Raw genomic sequence first — 19262 nt, forward strand, 5'->3', positions numbered from 1 at the left:
CCAGTGGGTTCAGGAGGGATCCAGTGGGTTCAGGAGGAGATCCAGGGGGTTCAGGAGGGATCCAGTGGGTTCAGGAGGAGATCCAGGGGGTTCAGGAGGGATCCAGTGGGTCCTGAGAAGATTCAATCCAGCTGCAGATTTACAGCAGAACCTCCAGAGGGCGCTCTGTCACTCCAGCCTGGACTGGGACAGAACCACAGAACCAGAATAGTTTAAACATTTAGAAACTGGTTCTGCTTCATATTTCAGATTGTGATAAAAATAAACAAAAATAAAAAACCACGAAGGAAATAATTGATTTATTCAATACAGTTTTATTGATAAACTCAAACGATCAGAGGTTTATACTTTTTTATTAGCATAACCTAAACGGGGAAAATCGACCCAAACTATGGAAGAAAGATTTTAACTTGGCTCCTTTTACTGTAATGGAAATGGGACTAAAACGTTCCAAGGTCCAGTTTAAAGGCTTTAATCAACGTCCACGCAGCCTGGCGGTGTCTGAGCTCCGTCTGGCAGCGACGGTCTCTGAACCGGACCATCAGGTCATCCTCCCCGAGGTTCTGCTGGGCTGTGGGTTTACCTCCACCGGACTCCACCTGTGCAGTCTGCGGACATTTCTACACAAATGACGCTGATATTTTTCCTTTTATAACAGGAAACGAAGCCCAGATTATTGCTGTAGTTTGTGGCCAACTTTACTCCAGGTGTGTGTGTGTAGCCGTGACCCAGAAGCAGCACACACCGCCTTCAGCTCTGATCTGCACGGACAAACACAATCCACCTAAAACCCAAGCAGACCTTTCAGCGTTTTGCTCTTGGGTCCAATCACAGTTCTGTTGGACTGGGTTTTACTTACAGTCTCCAGGATGTGAAGGTCCTGCTGCTCTGCCCTCAGGCTTTCTTCAGGGCTAAACACTGGGTCTTCCATCAGAGCCTGTAGTTCTGACTGCCGTCTGCCAGATATTTGCTCTGTAACTTCTATACTCGACATATCTAGAGGTCGATAAAAACCCAAAACAATACATTTAATCCACTACAGTTTATGACGTCTCCCTTCACTGCCAGATGTGGTTTTTGGGGGTCAAATGAATTTAGCACACTGTGCAGCTATAATGTATATGAAGAATTGATGAAATGAGAGGCAGTGAGATACATTTACAGGAAACTGTCTGGTAAAAAGACCTGGCGGTTCTGCTGATGAATGAACCAGAACATCAGATGTTCTCATCTCAATGCTCAGCCAACTGTAAACTATTAAAATGACACCAATTCAGAAGTTTTTATTTACATTTTCTTCAAACTTATTTTATTGTGAAACTTGATTAACTTTGATTAATGATTTTATTCAGTTTTACAAGAAAACCAGAAGACTTCCTGCAGAGGAAACATCAGTATCATCTGGGGACACAGCTGCTGAAAATTACATAAAATTAATAATGATGGGATATTTCAGCTGACAATGAAACGGTTCTACCGTCAAACTACAACATAACTGCCCTTATGGAGCATCAATTAGATTAATCTCAACTAGCTAGCTACTGGGGGACATAAGAACCGTGAACAAAAGAATAACGCCTACACCCCTGGAGCCTTCTGGGTGTTGAGCTCCAGCTCCCACTTTTCCAGAAACTCCTGCAGGTTCAGGTTGAAAACATCAATGCCTTTAGGCGACAGGTGGATGCCGTCGCCCCGGTACAGCCCCGTGTTGGTGCCGCACCGGATGTTGTCATGGTTCACCGAGATGCCGCCCAGATCTGACACAATGCTGTGGATTCTGCGGTTCACAGTGGTGCGAACCAGATCCACTTCATAGCTGTCTGGCGAGTGACGCCACACCCGGCGAGGGAGGATGTCGGACCACACCAGGAGGCAGTGTGGGAAGATGCTCCGTATGGAGGCCATGTCCTTCTTGACGGAGGCCAGCAGGTTAGTGGGGCTCTCTGTGCTCAGGTCGTTCCCTCCCAGGTGAACGATCAGGGCGTCCGGGTTGGGCCAGGTGATCTTCAGCTGGTGGAGCTGGGGCAACAGCTGGGACCAGGTCATGCCCTGGATACCCTTCCACCAGATGGTCACCTTGTTGGGGTCCATGCCCAGCTGCATACCTACCTCTGGAGACTTGGCCCGCGACTCAGCCCAGTACACAAGTGAATGGCCACAGATCCAAACGTTCTTGGGCTCGCTACTGATTGGTTTGCCTAAAGATAAGAACAGGACAGTTCAGGAAGTCAGAGAGGATCATCCGACAGACATGATCGTAACGTGTCTCAGATCACGCCGCAGACTGCTTTCACAAAGATCCACTAGTGTGTTAATCTGGACGGCTTCAATGTGGGGCCAGAGACGATACAAGGCCAGGCGAACAGAAACATGTTCAATGATGCAATCATGTATGCATGACATCAGAATGTATTATTGTTTTGGAATAAAAACCCTAACCCTAACCCCAACATTCACAGAGCAACCAAACGACATCCTACCAACTATTGCCTCCAAGCTGTTCTGGCTAATTGTGATATTTTGCTGCCAGACTGCAGGTGACCTGCTGGTTCTAGAGAATCAAAGAGCAGATCCTTCAGCTCCCAGTTTCAGTGGTGAGGCAGACACCAGGTCGAGGCTTAAACCTTTCCTCTGATAAAATTGATAGACTGGCTGAGATTATCCTGATCCGACTCTGTAGCGCTGCTGCTACAGGCTGTGGAGGACAAAGTGACCATGCTGCTTTCTCCTACTACTCTCCAAGTATTTGTGATCCAGAGCTCCTGGTGTTGATGGCATATCCTGTAAAACCTGCAGGCTTCTCTTAGATGAAGCCCCTACAGGAGCTGCTACTGCCTTTAACACAGAAACTTGTTTCAAAAGTCAGACTAAATTAGAATGTCCCTGTTGCTGCCGCCGTTCTGGTCGGTCCGGGTAGAAACTGGTTTTATTCCACACTCAGAAGGTGTGAAAGATGGTGGACCGTTGTGCTGTTAAGTTAATAGATCTTTGTGAAATCAACCTGGAGCGTTACAGAAATAAGTCGGTGCAGATCATAGTAAAGTTCCCCTCCAACGGCCTGCAGGTCTCAGCGGTCTCCAACCCAACTCACTTAATGGTTGAATCATCTCCTTTGCTGCAGGGATGAGCAGTACAGCATCAGGGCCTCATGTCTAAAACGGCGAACGCACAAAACGTACACAAACTTTATCTGTGAACAATAATGACCTACAAAGAGTCAAAACTCACATAAATCCACTGAAACCTGATTCAGTTATTTAGACCAGGAAGCATTAAACCTGATGACTTCATGATTTTAATATTTTATTGTTTAAACAATGAAACTGAACCACATTTATCCTCAGACAATAACCTGAAAAATAAATAAACTAAAGGAAGGTAAAACTTCCCTCTGACGTAAATAATAACTTCCTCAGTTTGTCTCATGAAGATGTAACTCATCGTCTGAAAGCATGAGTTACATGCTTTCAGACGATGAAAGCATCGTCTGAAACTTTCCAAGGCTCATTTCATTCTGACTGGAGAGAAAACAGGCTGATCAGCAGATGGATCCACCAGGTTTGGTTCTGATCAGGAGACGATCAGGTCCATCAGCAGCTGATCCAGGTGAGCCGCTACCTGAGGAGCTTTGGCTCTGATGGAGGATTGATCACAGATCAGATCGATCTGATGGTCCATCAGCGTTTAGATTCATCCTGGAGCTCTGAGCAGAACTTGGAGCGGTACCAGCGGTACTGGTAGTTAGCCAGGATGGCATCAATAGTGATAAGGCTAATGCTAACCGTATTTAAAACCCTTTGCAGTGCATCTGGCTGCGACTGAATGTTACTGCAATTGAAGCTCCACAAACAGAAAAAAATAAAAGTACCAACAATACTTATTAGTTTTCAGGTTTGCAAACATACTGATGAGTTGGTCAAAAACTAAAATAAATCAAGATTCATACAACAGTCAAAATTATTTTATGCCAACAACAGACAGTACTGCAACTGCCCATCCCTGCTCCAGCATGGCATCAACTTCTACCGAGTCCAGATAAGGGACCCATTGTTTTAATTTGGCGTCGAGTTCAGGAAACTGAGAAAACCTGCAGGGTTTCCTGTCTAAACTGTTGACTCTTTCCTCCTGATCTGTTTCTACAGGTCAAGACTCACTAGCTCATACAAATCATTTCTATGCAAATAATATTTTCTGCATAAAGAGATTTTATTTTAATGCTACAGATTCTAATGTGAAAAAATGCTGAATAATGAATGTGTTGAAATTAAAGTGGTTTCAATGTTTCACAGCTTCAGGTTTAGAGCAAAAGTATTACTTTAGCTTAAGAGATCAAAACAGTCACCTACCTTTACCGTCAAGAAAAACCGTCACTCAGCAAAGTTTGTCATTTTAATCAAGTTATGAAACCTTCAAATAATCCCGCAAATACGGAAAAGCTCTGCGAGACTTTTACCTGCCGTCTCTAGTTTGGCTCCACATCCTTTAGGTAAAGTTCAGACGTTGAAAACGTGACACGCAAAAAGTCGAGCAAACATGAAGAACATCACGTTTTAATGTCTAAAGGTTCAGCACAACAAGTTATCCTCATCTGGCTCTGAAGGTTTGCTCGTGGTCCAGTACTTCGTTTGTAGAACTGAAATGAACTTCTATCAGCTAATCTGACCAAAACAGCGACTTTAGACCTAGGACACGTCAGTGAACAAGCTGTAGCTCAGATCTCTACCTAACGGTGTAATGTGTTTAATGTTCATCGTTCAGGAAATGCCCCAAGTTTTAATTGATTCAGAAAAGAGGATTTAAGGGTAATGTCATCAACCAGGTAGTTCTTCATGTCAATAAATGTAAAATCCACCCTGGTCTAACAGAGCAGCAGTGGAGGAGCCTGCATTCGGGTTCAGTTCAAGCCCAGTGGCTTCAGAGGGCCGATGCGTCGTCAGAGAGCCAGGTGCTGGAGGGCGGACCCCACCAGAACGTCAAAATCAGCTGAGCGCCACAGAGGGCGGCCGACTAAACATCAGGACCAGAAACTTTCCAAGACCTCTGCTAAGGAGGCAAGAGGGCCTGCCATGGTTCCTTCCTCTCAGCTCGGCCCAAGGATCCATCCATGAAGTAGAAACAGGAACTGATCTCAACACAGTGAAGTAGAGGTTGTGTAAAACACATCTGGCCCCATGCAACCAAATCCCCAAAAACACCGACATGTAATTTCCTTTCTACAGTCTGTGGGTTAGCTTAGCGCCTTTTGGACCAAACAAAGTCTCTATCAAAGTCTACCAGCCTGAAGAGAAAAGACAGAAAACCATTAGATGGATCTGTTTAAATGCTGCCTTTGTTCATCACTGTTATTAGATTTTCATTTCAGTTGCCAAACTCCATACTGGACCAGTCTGGTCTAAACTGGGAATGTGGATGCTCAACCTGAGGATGCAAATAATACAAATTCTGAGCACAACATGGAAAAGTTGCAGACTTATAAAATCACAAAGTAAGGAAAACCTTTTTAATAAAGGTTAGCTAAACGAAGCCGCCCTGAATAACCTGAGGTGAGGTGGTATCAGACTTTAACGGCTGAACCGACGGGAACACAGACGACAATCAACCGCACAGAAATACCGAGATCCTGACTTATTCTGATAACTATGGTCTGTTTAAAAAACACAGTTCAGATAAAACTTTCTATTTCAATAACTGTGAATTACAGCTGTAAAGAAGATGATCCTGGTGAAAATCTACACGCTTTTATTTCAAACTACTCTACATTACAGCTAACTGATGCTTCGAGCATAAAGACTTACATCGATACGGTTCTGCTGGCTGCATCTCTGCAGCACAAAGGCGGGTCAAATCTCTAAATACGAAACTAAACATTTAGAAATGAAGAGTACAGCAGAGACATGTCACTTGTTCAGCCTTTTCCACCAATTAAGGCTTTTAGCAGCTACACATTTTCCAGCTGATACAGAAACTGGATTAAATCTAACGGACAGAACAAATTTCCACGACCACAACTCTTAATACAGTCTGGTGGGTTTTACTTACTGTTAATCAGCTTTATAAAGACTAAAGATGTTTTGGTGCAACGTCTTGCTGGATGGTAGACTCAGCTTCTTTCGGCTTAGGTTGAAGAAAACAGAACCGAAGTGAACTTACCCGGATGAACTTTACTAGCACCTGTCACAAAGACGCACCACGAACAAAACGCAACATCCGGCGAAAACACGAAGAACAGGGACCGCTACCAGGGCTGGCAGGGACCCACAAGGCTTTTATCAACATGGCTTTTATGTTAAGGATGAACAGATCCGACCCAAAATACATCAGGTTCTTTAACTCAAACAGACTTAAGCCCTTCCTAAATCTGATTTAGCTTTAGCTTCTAATGTTTACCAGAAGGACAGTGAGGTCTAAGCTGATGAATTACTCTAACACAGGGGTGGGCAACTCCAGGCCTCGAGGGCCGGTCTCCTGCAACTTTTAGATGTGTCTCTACTTCAACACACCTGAGTCAAATAATAAGGTCGTTAGCAGGACTGTGGAGAGCCTGCCTGAACAGAGGAGGTGATTCCGCTATTGGATCCAGGTGTGTTCCACCAGGGAGACATCTAAGAGTTGCAGGACACCGGCCCTCGAGGACCAGGATTACCCACCCCTGCTCTAACAGGTGATGCTAATATTCACATGTAGCTTTCTGTTCTTAGCCTTACTCTGTAATGTTGAGAAAGTAGCAGCAGGAGACCAACAACTAGCTCGCTCTAAGTGAGCATCCCTAGTTATCTGACGAACCCTGCACTAATAAAGCCATGTCTACAAAAAGCCATCCTGCCCTCCAGGCCTCACCAAGTCCTGGAGCACATCTTCAGCCTAAAACATCAACCGCATTTCGCTCCAAGATTCTCCCTCTGGTAAGCGTCATGACCCAGTTGGTAGCACACAGAGTGCTACAGAGAGCAACGAAACGCCGAGGACCCAAAATGATTAAAGCTGCGTGAAGATGACGACGAGATGTTTTTCCTGCAGAAGTGATCCTGGTCAAAGCCGAGGGTTTGTTTCTGATTCGGTCCACATCAAACATTAAATTCAGGGAGATCATCAGAAGTGTCTACACTCAGTCACCACTGGGGGACAACCCTGAAGACTTCCAACCCATCCTCCGACCTTAGAGTTAGCCAGCTGGTGCTTTGGTAGATGAAGCTAGCATGGAGGAACTGCGGGATGCAATGGACCGCAGCAGCTGCAGCGAGAACCAGACCATGGTCCCCGACTTTTACAGGGTCTTCCTTGTTAATGGGTTATTAGCCAATACACCAATAAATCAGTTTGCCACTGCAGCCTGTTTTAGCTACACGTATTTTGTCCCAACTTTACTAGATTAGCTTGGTTCTGAAAGCTGCTACATCATGCTAACAAGACACCTAAAATCTATGAATAGCATTTGTTTGTGAAGGCATCTACTTCCACACAGTCCTTTACATCCTCATTGGATGCTCCTGTTTAGATCAGGAGGAATCGACTCCTGGACTCAGCTAATGTTAGCATCTTTTTGATAATTCAACCTTAAGAAATATTTCAATGCAGACCCCATTAACAGCTCTCTCTCTCCTACACAGTCAGATCAGGAGCCACAGGACCTGATACAGTCTGTTGGAGTTATGGAACATTATGAAAGATGCTAATCGTTGGAGAAGCTCAATGGTGGACACCGCTAACTAGAAAGCTTGTTGCACTAACCAAAAAGCACTGCCATTAGTTCCACTAATGCTACAGCGCTATACCAACACTGTATTTGGCAAAAGCTAATGCGCTATACCAACACTGTATTTAGCAAAAGCTAATGCTAAAGCGCTATACCAACACTGTATTTAGCAGAAGCTAATGCTAAGGCGCTATACCAACACTGTATTTAGCAGTCTAAACAGGACATCAGAAGATTTTAAACTGTTAACTGTAACGCTACATGCTAACAGCAGTCAATAACAAAATGCCAACACAAATGTCAAACTTTAACTGAAAGTTTACAAAACAGGCAAGTAAATTAGCATTTCAGAATTTGGAATAAATGTTTTCAAAGTTAGCAAAAACACTAAAGCACTAAATGACAAATAAGTTCTGCTATTAGCAAATTAGCGGAAGTGTATCCACCACTGGAGAAACTCCAACTTTGTCAGATCAACAAAAATCATGTGCAAAGCCTGTCACACCGACTTGCACCAGAAGTAGGCCGGGGTTTGTAACAAGTGTTTGCACTTCTCTGTGGTGATGCAGCTGACATAATCACAGACCAGCAACAGATACTGGGGCTCAGCAGGGACTCCCATACCAATCACTTAAAAAGCCTTGATGGGAATGGAGTGGATAACCTGGGAGCAGGTCAGGGCATCGTTAGTCTATCTTCACCAAGATCCTAACCTGAAAAAGAAGGTCACCGATGAAACGCCTTAATGATACGAACATGTTCTGTCCTCAGTATCAGCCTGTAGAAGTTGAAGGATGTACCTACATCCTTCAGGTGTAGGAGCTGGAGCAAAATAGGCTGTTCACACTAGCTTTAAATAACATCTAGCTAAAAACATCTATCTGAACCTCAGTGAGTAGCTGTCTGAGGTTCAGCTCGACACCTAAAAACCCTTCCTTAATTAAGTTTCTATAGCTGTCTTCTGAATATTGTCGGTTTTAAAGTTGGGGTAACTGGAACCAAGTTTTACACCCAACACACTGGATCTCCGCATTCCTATTAAAAATTAATCTGAAGTCCAACTCCTTCCGTATAAAGCAGTGGGTCACCAGGTGCAGAGGAAGAAAAGACTTTACTTTGTAGAGTTGAGCTCGCAGTCGGCTTCTTTGCTTGCTCGAAGAGAAGACGCATTAGATCCGGCTAACGACTTGCTGACCATCGTCTTAGCCACAGGTTTTTGGCTCCATGAGCTTGAACCGACGCTTTGCTCATGTTCCAGGCATTAAAGTCATGTAGAGCTGTACATGCGTGCAAACATTTCTTGGTCTATCATAGATGGAAAACAACCACATGCCCTTAAATGTAAAAATTATATTGCTGTGGCAGAATTGTGCTAATGGACATGTTTAGGTAATGTGGGCATGGCACACAAATCCATGACTGTAATGATCTGGTTTTTTGACTTGGACCTCACTAAAGTCATGTTTATATAGAAGACAGACATCAGTTACATCGGACCTTCTTGGAAAAACCTGGATGACTGAAGACTTCAGGAAACAGCGAAAGGCAGCAGTTTGGTTGAATAAAAAGACAGCAGCACGGAGTAGAGCATGCAGGTATTGTCTGAGGTGGACAGTCATAACTATTACATGATTCCTTGCTAGTTAAGCATGTCTGTAAATAAAGAAGATGTTGTACCTGTCGGGACCAGCGGACCCTCTTTGCTCCTCTCTCCTTGTCTCCTGAGGGTAAGCCTCTCTTTGTACTCCTGTTCCCTCTTCTCCAGAAGCCTCCGATTATACAAATCCAGCTGTGACACAAGCACCACATCCTTAGCAATCTACCAAACCAAGAACAGCATCTTCCTAGAAACCTGGGTCACTTGGACAGACGCTGTTTCTTTACAGTGTTTTACAGGTTAAACTGGGCTTGAGAGCATCAACAAGGACTCTGCTGATCTTACCTTCTCCTTCTGCTTGGCCTTGATGTCGTCGTCTGTCTCCAGTGAGGGCGGCGAGCTGCTGAACGACACTGAAGGTAAGCTGAACTGGACAGATTTAACAGGTTTGGCTGATGGCGGGGTGCTCAGAGACTTTACAGTCTCAATCAGGTTCAAGCAGCGGACCACTGTGGTAGACATGGGCGACTGGTCGCAGCTTGAAGGACTTGAGGTTACTGGTGTCACGGTGGGAGTGAGTGCAGTCTGTAAGGAGGTGGCTCCACTGGCAGCTGAAGTGGGACTGGCTTGGTCAATGAACGGAAGAACCGTATGAGTGGAGGCTGTCGTGAAAGGAGGCAGTCCGGCCGGGCGTTGGGGCGGAGGACCAGGAGGCGGACCAGGAGGGTGCTGTGCCTGGCGCCGTGGAGGAGGCCCTGGTGGAGGGCCTGGGGGACGCAGCAGCCTGGGGTGGGCCTGGGCAGCTGCAGCTGGGGTATCAGGGCCGTGGGATGTGGCGGTGATACCAAGAGGCCAGTTGTGTGGGGGGGTTGGGTGCTGGTAGTGGGCAGGAGGCGGCCCTGGAGGAGGCTTTGGAGAGGAAACGGTGGGTGGTGCACTCCCTGTCGTCTTGGTATGGCTCTGCAGATGTTGTACCTTCTTTCGCACTTCAAACTCATGTTGGTCAAAGAATTTCTCGTACTCTGAAACGGCCGGCTTTGGATTGCTGAGCGGTTCAATGCTGGAAGATCTGGCAGGAGAGGGAGAATGGATATGATCCATTTCCACAGAACCAGTCCTGCCGCTCCGCAACTCTTCCTTAGGAAACGTCTCTCCTTCCATCGATGATGACTTGAAGCTCAAGGTTTTCTCCTGAGCTTTATTGGCCAGTTTGGAAACCTCTCCAGAGCTCAGCTTGAGGCCAATTGAACGCAGCAGACTTTGTATCTTATCGTAGGGTTCTGGTTTCTGGCCATCATTCGTTTTCTCCACTGAGGGTTGTTTGGAGTTTGGCTGCTTGATCTCCACTTCATGGACCAGACTGCTGCTGGGTTGCTCTTGAGCCAGACCTACAATCCGAGAGAAGCCTTTGCCATCCTGAAGGGCTCGCTCATGAGGAAGGAGGTCATCTGTAACATCCGACGGTTCCGAGGTCTTCTCAGCAACTGCCTTCTTGTTGAGCATGTCAAGGAATCGGTGCAGAGGGGGTTTCTGAGCCGGTGGGGACTGCGGGGGAGTTGTGAACTTTCGTTTGGGAGAAGGTGTTCTTGGCGGAGAGTCGATGGGAGACGGAGGTCTGAAAGTGGAGACTGAGTGAGTCAAGGGTTTAGCAGAGACGTTAGCATCTTGGCTGGGCGGAGAATGTGGCGAAGAGCCACGAGGTTCTGGAGATCTACTTCGTTTTACTGGTGGGTAAGTATCGTAGGGGCGTTCCCTGTACGCGGGGTCGTAGAAGTGACTGTCGTAATGCTCATTGTACACGTCATACCGGTCAGTGTAGCGATGGCTGGAAGAAGGGGCTCCGCCATAGGGAGGGTCGCCATAGAGACGGCTGTCGAATGCTCGGTCTGCGTACGGCCGGTCTGCATACGGGTGAGGGTACGGGTCGCTGTAGGGCTCGCCGTAGCGGCGGCCTGGGAACGGACCATACGGACGGTCATAGTAAGGGTCATCATAAGGAGGCCGGATGTAATCTGGTTCTTCTGGGCGCTTCTTGAGAATTGAGCGAGGCATGCTGATCCTGCCGTGGTCGTAGTCGATGCAGGTCCTGCCTCCAGGCTCCAGCCCCCTGGAGTCAACCAGAGACTTCTTATAGGCGATCATCTCATTAAGCTCCTCCAACTCTCGTTTCTTCCTGGCCAGCTCGGTATCTACCACCACGCCTCGCCGTGGCGGCGGGCTCGGCCTTCTGCGGTGGCTGTCCTCCCGCTCTTTACTGGACCTGCTTCTCTTCCTGGAGCTTTTCTCTCTGCTGCGGCTCCTGCTGCGGCTCCTGCTGCGGCTGCCGCTGCGACTGCCGCTGCGACTCCGGCTGCGCCTGCTCGACCTCTCTCGGCTTCGTCTGTACCTGCTGCTGCGTTCTCGGTCAACGCTTGAGCTGCGTCTCTTTTTTGCCACGCGGCCAAACTGATCTTTGGACGGACTCCGACTTTTGCTCCGCTCCTTACTCCGGCTCCGGCTGCGACGGTACTTGTGGCGGGAGACACTGGTGTCCTTCTTTATCGTTTTAAACACGGCCTTCTGTTTGTCTGCCTCTGGTTTCTGGTTTCTGAAACGTTAACAGAGGTCAGACAGGGATGGGTTTGCACACAAGTCAACAAATTCCCAACTACCAGTTCTGATCTTAACCGCTGATTAAATTAGCAGTTTGGTGCAAAGTATTTTATCTCGAATATTTATTGTTCAATGGTAGGTAACGTTTGTATTGGAAAACGCAGAATTTTTAAAAAAATCACATCCTCTTTCTGTTGACCAAAGATCTTCTGATAAGCATGTCTTTCGGTATATTAATGATAACAAAACAGTGCGGTCAAATCTTTAAAACGTGAAGTGCCTGAAGTTGAGGATGATTTCCTTCAGTTCCAAATTTTTACTGGCCACTCTCAAAAACATGGGCTTGCTAGCTATGCTAGCTGCACTCCCTCAAAATGACATTTGTGCACTCAGAGATTTCGTCTCTGATTAAACCGCATCATGAGAAGATGTGAAGAATAGTGGACATTTACTCACTCCGTTCCATCTGGGGGTTTTGCCAACTTGATGGTCATCTACAAAACCAGAGGGAAGATTAGCGTTGGAGGTGAAAACTGATCCCTGCGTGGCGCAAGCAATGCAGAGGAGCTCACCTTCCCTTTGGTTGCTCCAACGCCGCTCAGTTTGCGAACCGGGAGGAAAACTTTCTCCGTGAAGCGTTTGATCCTGATGGCCTGCTTCCCTCCGTCTGCTGTCGGATGCTTCATAATCACCAAGATTTTTTCACAATTTCAGAAAAAAACTCCACTGTGGACTGAAAGCTGGCCAAACAGAGCAGCAGGACTGACCGGGACGACGCTGAACTCCACCTTCTCGTTCAGCTCTAGCTTCTTCTTCTCCACCACCTCGGACATTTTGAAGAACAGCTGAGGGTTCTCCGAACACTTGATGAGTCCAGAGTCCTCGGAGAACTCGATCACAATGCCCTGAGGAGAGAAGCGTCGTGTCAGACGGGCCTCCACGAGGACAGGGGTTGCGCCTCCATGAGGACAGGGGGTCTTACGTGCATCCGCTGCTCCGTGGACTCCTCGAAGGAGTCGGGGAGGATCTCAATGAAGGTGGCGCGCTCCTCCTTGGTGAGGCGGTGCGTGGCCAGGCTGAAGCGGACCTGCAGGAGGAATCAAGCCGTTACTCCTCCGGCCGACGCTCAGCGTCCCGACACGGCCGCTCCTCACCTTGTCTCCCACCAGCATGGTGGCCAGGGTCAGCAGGTCATTGGGGCCAAAGGTCAGTTGCTTCTGCTGGCCGTCCACGGTCATCACCAGCCGACCCACCTCAGGGGCCGGCGGGCCGGGGGCCCCGATCTGCTGCTCCTCCTCCTCCTGCTTCATCTCCTTCCTCCCAGTCAGTCCCGTCGCCTCCTGCTGCTCGCCGTCCTCCGTTTCCTCCTGCTTCACCTGCTGACACGGAAACGGGACGTTCTGTCTCCAGAACTCCAACCAAAACCTTCGCCGCTGCACCACCTTCCACACCTCAGTGCCTCCTTTCTCCTCCTGCACCGACTGCGTCTCCTTTGCCGCCTCCTCCTCCTTCACATCTGGCTCCTGTGTCTCCTTCGCCGCCACCTCCTGCTTCACATCTGCGTCCTTTGTCTCCTCCTCCTCCTCCGCCTCCTGCTTGGCCTCCTCCTCGTCCCTCGGCTCCTTGGGGGGGCTCCTGCAGATGGCTTTGAGCACGGTGCCCTGGAAGCGCTCCCTGCTGACCTCCAGCATGGAGTCGGCGACTCTGTACCTGAAGCCGAACGGAGTCCACTGCAGACCAGCGGCCCAGTTAACGCAGGTACTGACCTCACAGCGCCCCCTGCTGCTCCAGCTCACCTTGTCTTTGGCAGCTGCCAGAGCAGCAGCCGCCTCCTCCTTCCTCCTCCTCTCTGCCTCCTCCTCCTGCCTGCGCTCCTCCTCCCTCCTCTGGCGCTCCTCCAGCTCGCGGGCTTTCTGCTCCTGAAGGATCTTGTCTTCGGCCGGCTTGGTCCTCCTCATCCTCCGTAGCCGGATCGCTCTGACCTCGGCTTTGTCCTGCAGGGACAGAATGACGGACGGGTCAGCCTCTGCTGGCTGACGGGACCGGATCGGTTCGGGTCGGTTCACTCTCACCGTGGTCACTGTGAACTCCACGTCTTTCCCCACATCGTCAGAGTCGAACTCTGCATCGCTGAAGTTTTCACAGAGGTCAAAGGGCAAATCGCCGTGCTTGGTGGAGCTGACGACCCCCTCCTTGTCTCCCAGTGAGGCGATGGTTCCCTGGAACAGAGGACGGATCCGCTTTAGGACCGGGCTCAGAACCTGGAGGGTGTGTTCACTTTACAATCTGCTCTGGTTCTGGATTGGTTCTGGTTCTAATGAACCTCTTTGATCCTTATTTTTATTCTGTGAAGGAACAAAGTTCATGTAGCTAATTGTTTAGCAGTGGAACCAGTTTGGTCCCGGTTCCAGCGGGAACGGGCCGGTACCTGCTCGCGGACCTCCTTGGTGTAGCGGAAGGTGAAGGGGATTTTGGGCCGGATGTTGGCGGCCCGCCTCTTGTTGGTCAAGGTGTTGATCAGCAGGTTGATCAGGACGTGGTCGTTCTTCAGCAGAGTCACCGAACAGTCCCGGTGGTCAAAGGTCACGTTGGTCCTGAGGGGGCCGATGTTGGCGGCGATCTGACCCGGATATCCGGGAACGTTCTCCTGTGGGAGGGAAATATGAAGAGAATACCCAGAAATACAGGAGACTGATGGTCCAGTAGCAGGTGCCATTCCTGACGCCAGCGAGCCGGGTTCTTATCGCTCGTCATTCTGTTCCGGCAGTGCTGGTCATCTGGCACCAGGGTAGCCAGAGCATTAGCTGTTGCTACTCATCTTTACTAATAGACTGAACTTCCAGAACTTTGTTCTAAAACTTCACATGGACAATCTTCTGCTAACCAGTTAACGTCCTCACCCACCAACATCCCTCAACACCTAATACCTTGTTTCCTCTGAGTACTGGTACCAGGCCCGGCGGCATTGGGGGCCGTCAGGGGGCGTTGCCCACCCACAGAGTCAGCTGTGCCCCCCTGGACTGGAAGCTGTTTGTAGTTTTTACCTTAGAATGGCCAACTCTCTGTTATTCCTCTGTCAGTTTGATACAGTAGAGGCTTCCACACTCCCATATCTGTGTCCTCTGTCACTTTTATCAGCAGTTAAAACTGTTTAATCCGTTGTTAACATGTGGTAACCTGTTTTTCCGAGCCGCCTTTAAACGCAACATGAGCGCTACGACGCTCGCGCTGGGTTTCCACCTGTGAAGGAGACCTGCTGCTGCTCAGGTGTGTTAGAATCATGGCAGCAAAACCCAAAGAACTTTTCACAGTTTTTCCCCCAAACTAACCGACTGAGTTGAGTGAAGCTGCTGGATGCAGGTAATGTTAGCTAACAGACGACTAGCTAATGTCAATACAGCACGTTAAGCTTGTTAACTAGTAGCTTGTAGGCTACAGGTGTTTATGTTCAAAAAGTGGGGAGTGCTGGTTACATTCACTTGAGTAACTCTTTTGGCAAAAAGGCACGTAAAAGAGTAGTTTTACTGCACTGTACCTTTTTCTTTTACTTGAGAATATTACTGTTACTATGTATTCATTTAGCCCCCCAAAAAGCCAATCAACTGGAGCTGAGGCTGACTGGTACTGGTACTGGTTGGTCAAAATGGACCAAACAGCTGACCTGTACCGCAGCAGTACGGTCTGGTGTCACCTCACCCAGAAGAACATCACTGCTTGCTTCAGGTTTGTTTTGACGCTACAGTGTGCGTTTGGGTTTAGCCCGCCAGCCCAGTGAGAGTCCAACTGGCAGTTCTCCTGAAAACATCGGACTGCAATGTCCGGTGAAACGAGGCATTGCGGTTCACCTTATTCAAGAACCTAAAACCATGAGGGAACCAATCAAGCCGTAGCGACAAAGCCTACCTTGGGCTCGATGATGGTCTGGCTGACGATGCCCTCGTAGAGCTCCGAGTCCAGCACCATGTGAGGCTCCAACTCCTCCCTGGACTTGGATGTTGTCCGCTTGGGGCCCACAGAGACCTTCTCCCCATTGGTGCTGTCCAGTTCCTCGGGGGCGGAGCTAGAGGCACCACAGAGTGTCAGGAGGAGGGGCTCTTTGACTCGTTTGATCCTGACGGCCCGCTTCCCCCCTCTCAGCTGACCCAGAGACACAGGAACGTCACAACACAATCCAACACAAATCAAACCTGCTCTCAATCTTGATTACAGCACCAAGAGCTGCTGGGGAAGCAAAGAAGCATACCGGCAGGACAGTGAACTCCACCTCCTCATTGATGTCCTCCTCAGTGAAGTCCACATCACTCAAGTTCTCTCTGGTCTCAAACTGAAGCTCCCCGTGTTCTTCTGACTGAATGACGCCTTCATTTTCCTTCAGACTGACAATGACACCCTGCAGGACAAACAGCATCAAGCAGAAGCTCAGCAGCAGGTATGGTTGCTGGGCAGCGCCGCCTCACCTTCTCCCTGGTCTCCCTGGTGGAGCCGAAGGTGGCGGGGATCTTGGGTCTGATGTTGGTGGCTCGCCGTTTCTCCGTGACGATGTCGGTCAGAACGTTGATGAGCACCTGATCGTCCTTCAGCAGCGTCACCGTGCTGTCCTTCCTCTCAAACGCCAGGTTGGTCCGCACCATCCCCAGGGTGACGTGCACCTGGCCGGGGTACTGCCGGTCGCCGGGCTGCAGGGACACCGACCAGAGCTGAAGACTCAGAGACCTTCTGACCTGCACAGGGTCTGATGCATCTTCTAGACCCAAAGGCCTCTGCTCACCCCCACAAACCTTGTTCTTTGGCCTGTGACCGGGTCTCTGGCCAGACGGTCAGACAGAGATTTAAAGAGGAGCAGCAAAAGCAAAGGCAGTGGGTGAGCAGAGCCTGGTGTCCTGCAGGACACACCGTACCTGCAGTCCAGATTCTGAGCCGTTAGCAGACTGAAGGAGTTCATCACTGTTACCTTAGCAACGACATACGTCCCACTATCAGCTGAGTCTAAGTGTGATGTCATCAGAGTCAGCTGTTGTTAAGCAACACCAACCTCATCCCTGGATCGCCAGGTTACTGAAGACTGATGCATCTTGAGATTTGTAGTTTTACTGGCAGTACTGTGCATCATCCATGGGCCACATGGGCGCTATGAGCTCAACATGGCCGCCAGAAAGGAACCAGAACCAACCCACTGTCGCTATCTGCAGCAATGCATGATGGGCTTCGGCTCTTTGGTCAGAACAGCAGAGGAAGAACGAAGGTTTGGGTGAAAGTAAACTGGTCTGGCCTCCCTGGACCAGAATCACCTTCTGCTGGAGAGGAAACCAGAGCGAGGAAGACCTGTGGCTCCTCCTCCTCACTAACCTGCGGCTCCTCGATGGCCTGGCTGACCACGGCTTCGTAGATCTCCGGGTCCACGTTCTCCGTTCCCCCCGGAGCCACTTTCACATCTGTGGCCACGGCCCGGTTCTGTCCAAGGAAGCAGATTCAGCTTCAGACGGTGGTTCTGACCGGACCACAGGGAGAACCGCCGCAGACTCACCTTCTCCTTGCAGGCCGTGAAGTGGACCCGGACGCCGGGCGTCAGGGCATTGGGGTTCCCAAAGAAGACATCAAAGCTGAACTGGAACTTCTCCAGGTCTTCCCTCTCGATGGAGCCGAATGTTGGCTGTGGACAGGAAGAACGTTACTGACAGGTTCTAGCTGGGTCCATCGGACCTCAGAGAGGCTGGCAGTGCAGAATCCTCACCCCAACGAAGGAGATGATCCCCGTGGATCTGCCAGGTGGAGGCCTGAACACAGAGACGCTCAGATTAAACACCTGGCTCCAACATCTGGAGGACGTCCACACCAGAACCCACTCACCTCTCGAAGGTCCGCTTTCCTAGCAGCCCCAGCGCCTTGGCCGTGTACCTGGACTCAGGCTTCGGGGCGGCGGGAGGTGTGGGGGCAGCAGCCGGGGCGGGGTCAGGGGGCGCGGCCTTGGTGACGGCGGGAGCATCAGAGTCTTTTTTAGTCTCAACTGGAGTCGAGTCACCAGGTGGAGCAGAAATAAGAGCCTTGATCTGGAGGAGAGAAAAAAAGACTAAACAGGAAGCTGGTGGTCGACCAATCAGAGACCAGAAAACCAACCAATCAGAGATTAGTCTAATGACTTCAGACTGGTTTAAAGTGGTTCCAAATCATTTTATACTGGTTCTGCGGTCAGAGATGAATGGACCAATCAGTGAGCCGTCCTGAGATCCAGGCTGGAACCAGACTCACCCACTCCGGTTGGTCAGGCGGCGGGTTGGGCATCGGCTCCTCCACCACCGGCTGAACAGAGAAAACAACTGAATCAATTCTCATGATCTGACCAGAGCCACGGATCTGGAACCAGGAAGACCCCGTTACTGGGGACCAGTTCCCCTCTGAACCTCACCTCCGCAGTCCAAACCGGGGCCGGGAAGGGGGGCGGGAACCCAAATGGAGGCATGCAGCCCGGAGGAGGGACTGGCGGGACGGACGCAGGGTCTGGAGGGGGGATCCCAATAGGAGCGGGCGGGGGTAGACCAGGTGGGGGTAGACCGGGTGGAAGGACCGGTGGGACAGGTGGAACAGGAGGGACAGGTGAGACGGCCCCCGGACCCCATGGGTCAGGACACTCTGGACCCCAGCCTCTCCAATGCGGGGGTCGCTGCCAGTCTGGGGGAGGCACCCAGTCATCAGGATATGGGCCCCAAGCTGGAGGAGGGGGGCCTCTGGGGTCCCAGTCAGGGGGTGGAGGGCCTCTGGGGCCCCAACCTGGAAGAGGGGGACCTCTGGGGTCCCAGTCAGGAGGCGGGGGGCCTCTGGGGTCCCAGTCCGGGGGTGGGGGAAGTCTCGGATCCCAATCAGGAGGTGGGGGACCTCTTGGGCCCCAGTCATAAGGGCGACCCCATTCCGGAGGAGGGGGTCCCCTAGGGTCCCAGTCTGGAGGCGGAGGGCCTCTTGGACCCCATCCGTCTGGGGGCGGTGGTCCCCAACCACCGGGAGGCGGAGGTCCCCAACCTCCTGGTGGAGGAGGGCCCCAGCCCGGCGGTCCCATCTCGAAAGGTGGTACGTCTTCCCCTGGAGGTCCGAGAGGAGTCCTGTCCCTCGTGGGTCCGTCTCCGCGGCCCATATCGGCAGGGAGACACCGAGGAGGTTAGCAGCTCCGTTAGCCGCAGGCTAACTACCAACAGTCCGACTTTAAAGCTGAAATGCAGCCACTTAACCCGCCGCTCTACCGTGAACAGCAGCTTAGCACCCCTATCTAACCTCCCAGTCCGAAAAACACCGCTTCTACCAATGAATATGTTAAATATTTAAGTTTATTTACGAGTTTCTTCCATTCCCACTCCGGTACGTCTCTTCTTCTTATGAATAATCAGTGAAAAC

The 19262-nt window shown here is 50.1% G+C and overlaps 1 protein-coding gene across 6 annotated transcripts; it reads right to left on the reverse strand.

The window, feature by feature from the left end:
* Window positions 1-6: 6 nt before the first annotated feature.
* On the reverse strand, window positions 7-19262 carry LOC103130868 (uncharacterized). Of its 6 annotated transcripts, none has more exons than XM_016666256.1 (22): window positions 18286-19262; window positions 18129-18179; window positions 17730-17929; window positions 17614-17656; window positions 17407-17532; window positions 17229-17333; window positions 16340-16558; window positions 16126-16272; window positions 15786-16019; window positions 14311-14529; window positions 13955-14101; window positions 13679-13876; window positions 13334-13612; window positions 13037-13261; window positions 12865-12969; window positions 12650-12787; window positions 12455-12562; window positions 12339-12376; window positions 9636-11877; window positions 9371-9482; window positions 860-996; window positions 295-761 (listed from the first exon to the last, which is right to left on the reverse strand). In XM_016666256.1, the coding sequence occupies exons 1-22, from the start codon at window positions 19003-19005 to the stop codon at window positions 699-701; spliced, it is 5856 nt and encodes a 1951-aa protein (XP_016521742.1). In that variant the 5' UTR covers window positions 19006-19262; the 3' UTR covers window positions 295-698. The 6 variants fall into 6 exon arrangements, with proteins under 6 accessions (XP_016521743.1, XP_007542443.1, XP_016521742.1 ...); XM_016666254.1 differs by having other exon boundaries at window positions 295-784; XM_016666257.1 differs by lacking the exons at window positions 295-761; window positions 860-996 and adding an exon at window positions 7-178.

Source organism: Poecilia formosa, unplaced genomic scaffold (genome assembly GCF_000485575.1).
Source record: "Poecilia formosa unplaced genomic scaffold, Poecilia_formosa-5.1.2 Scaffold686, whole genome shotgun sequence".
Lineage (NCBI taxonomy): Eukaryota > Metazoa > Chordata > Actinopteri > Cyprinodontiformes > Poeciliidae > Poecilia > Poecilia formosa.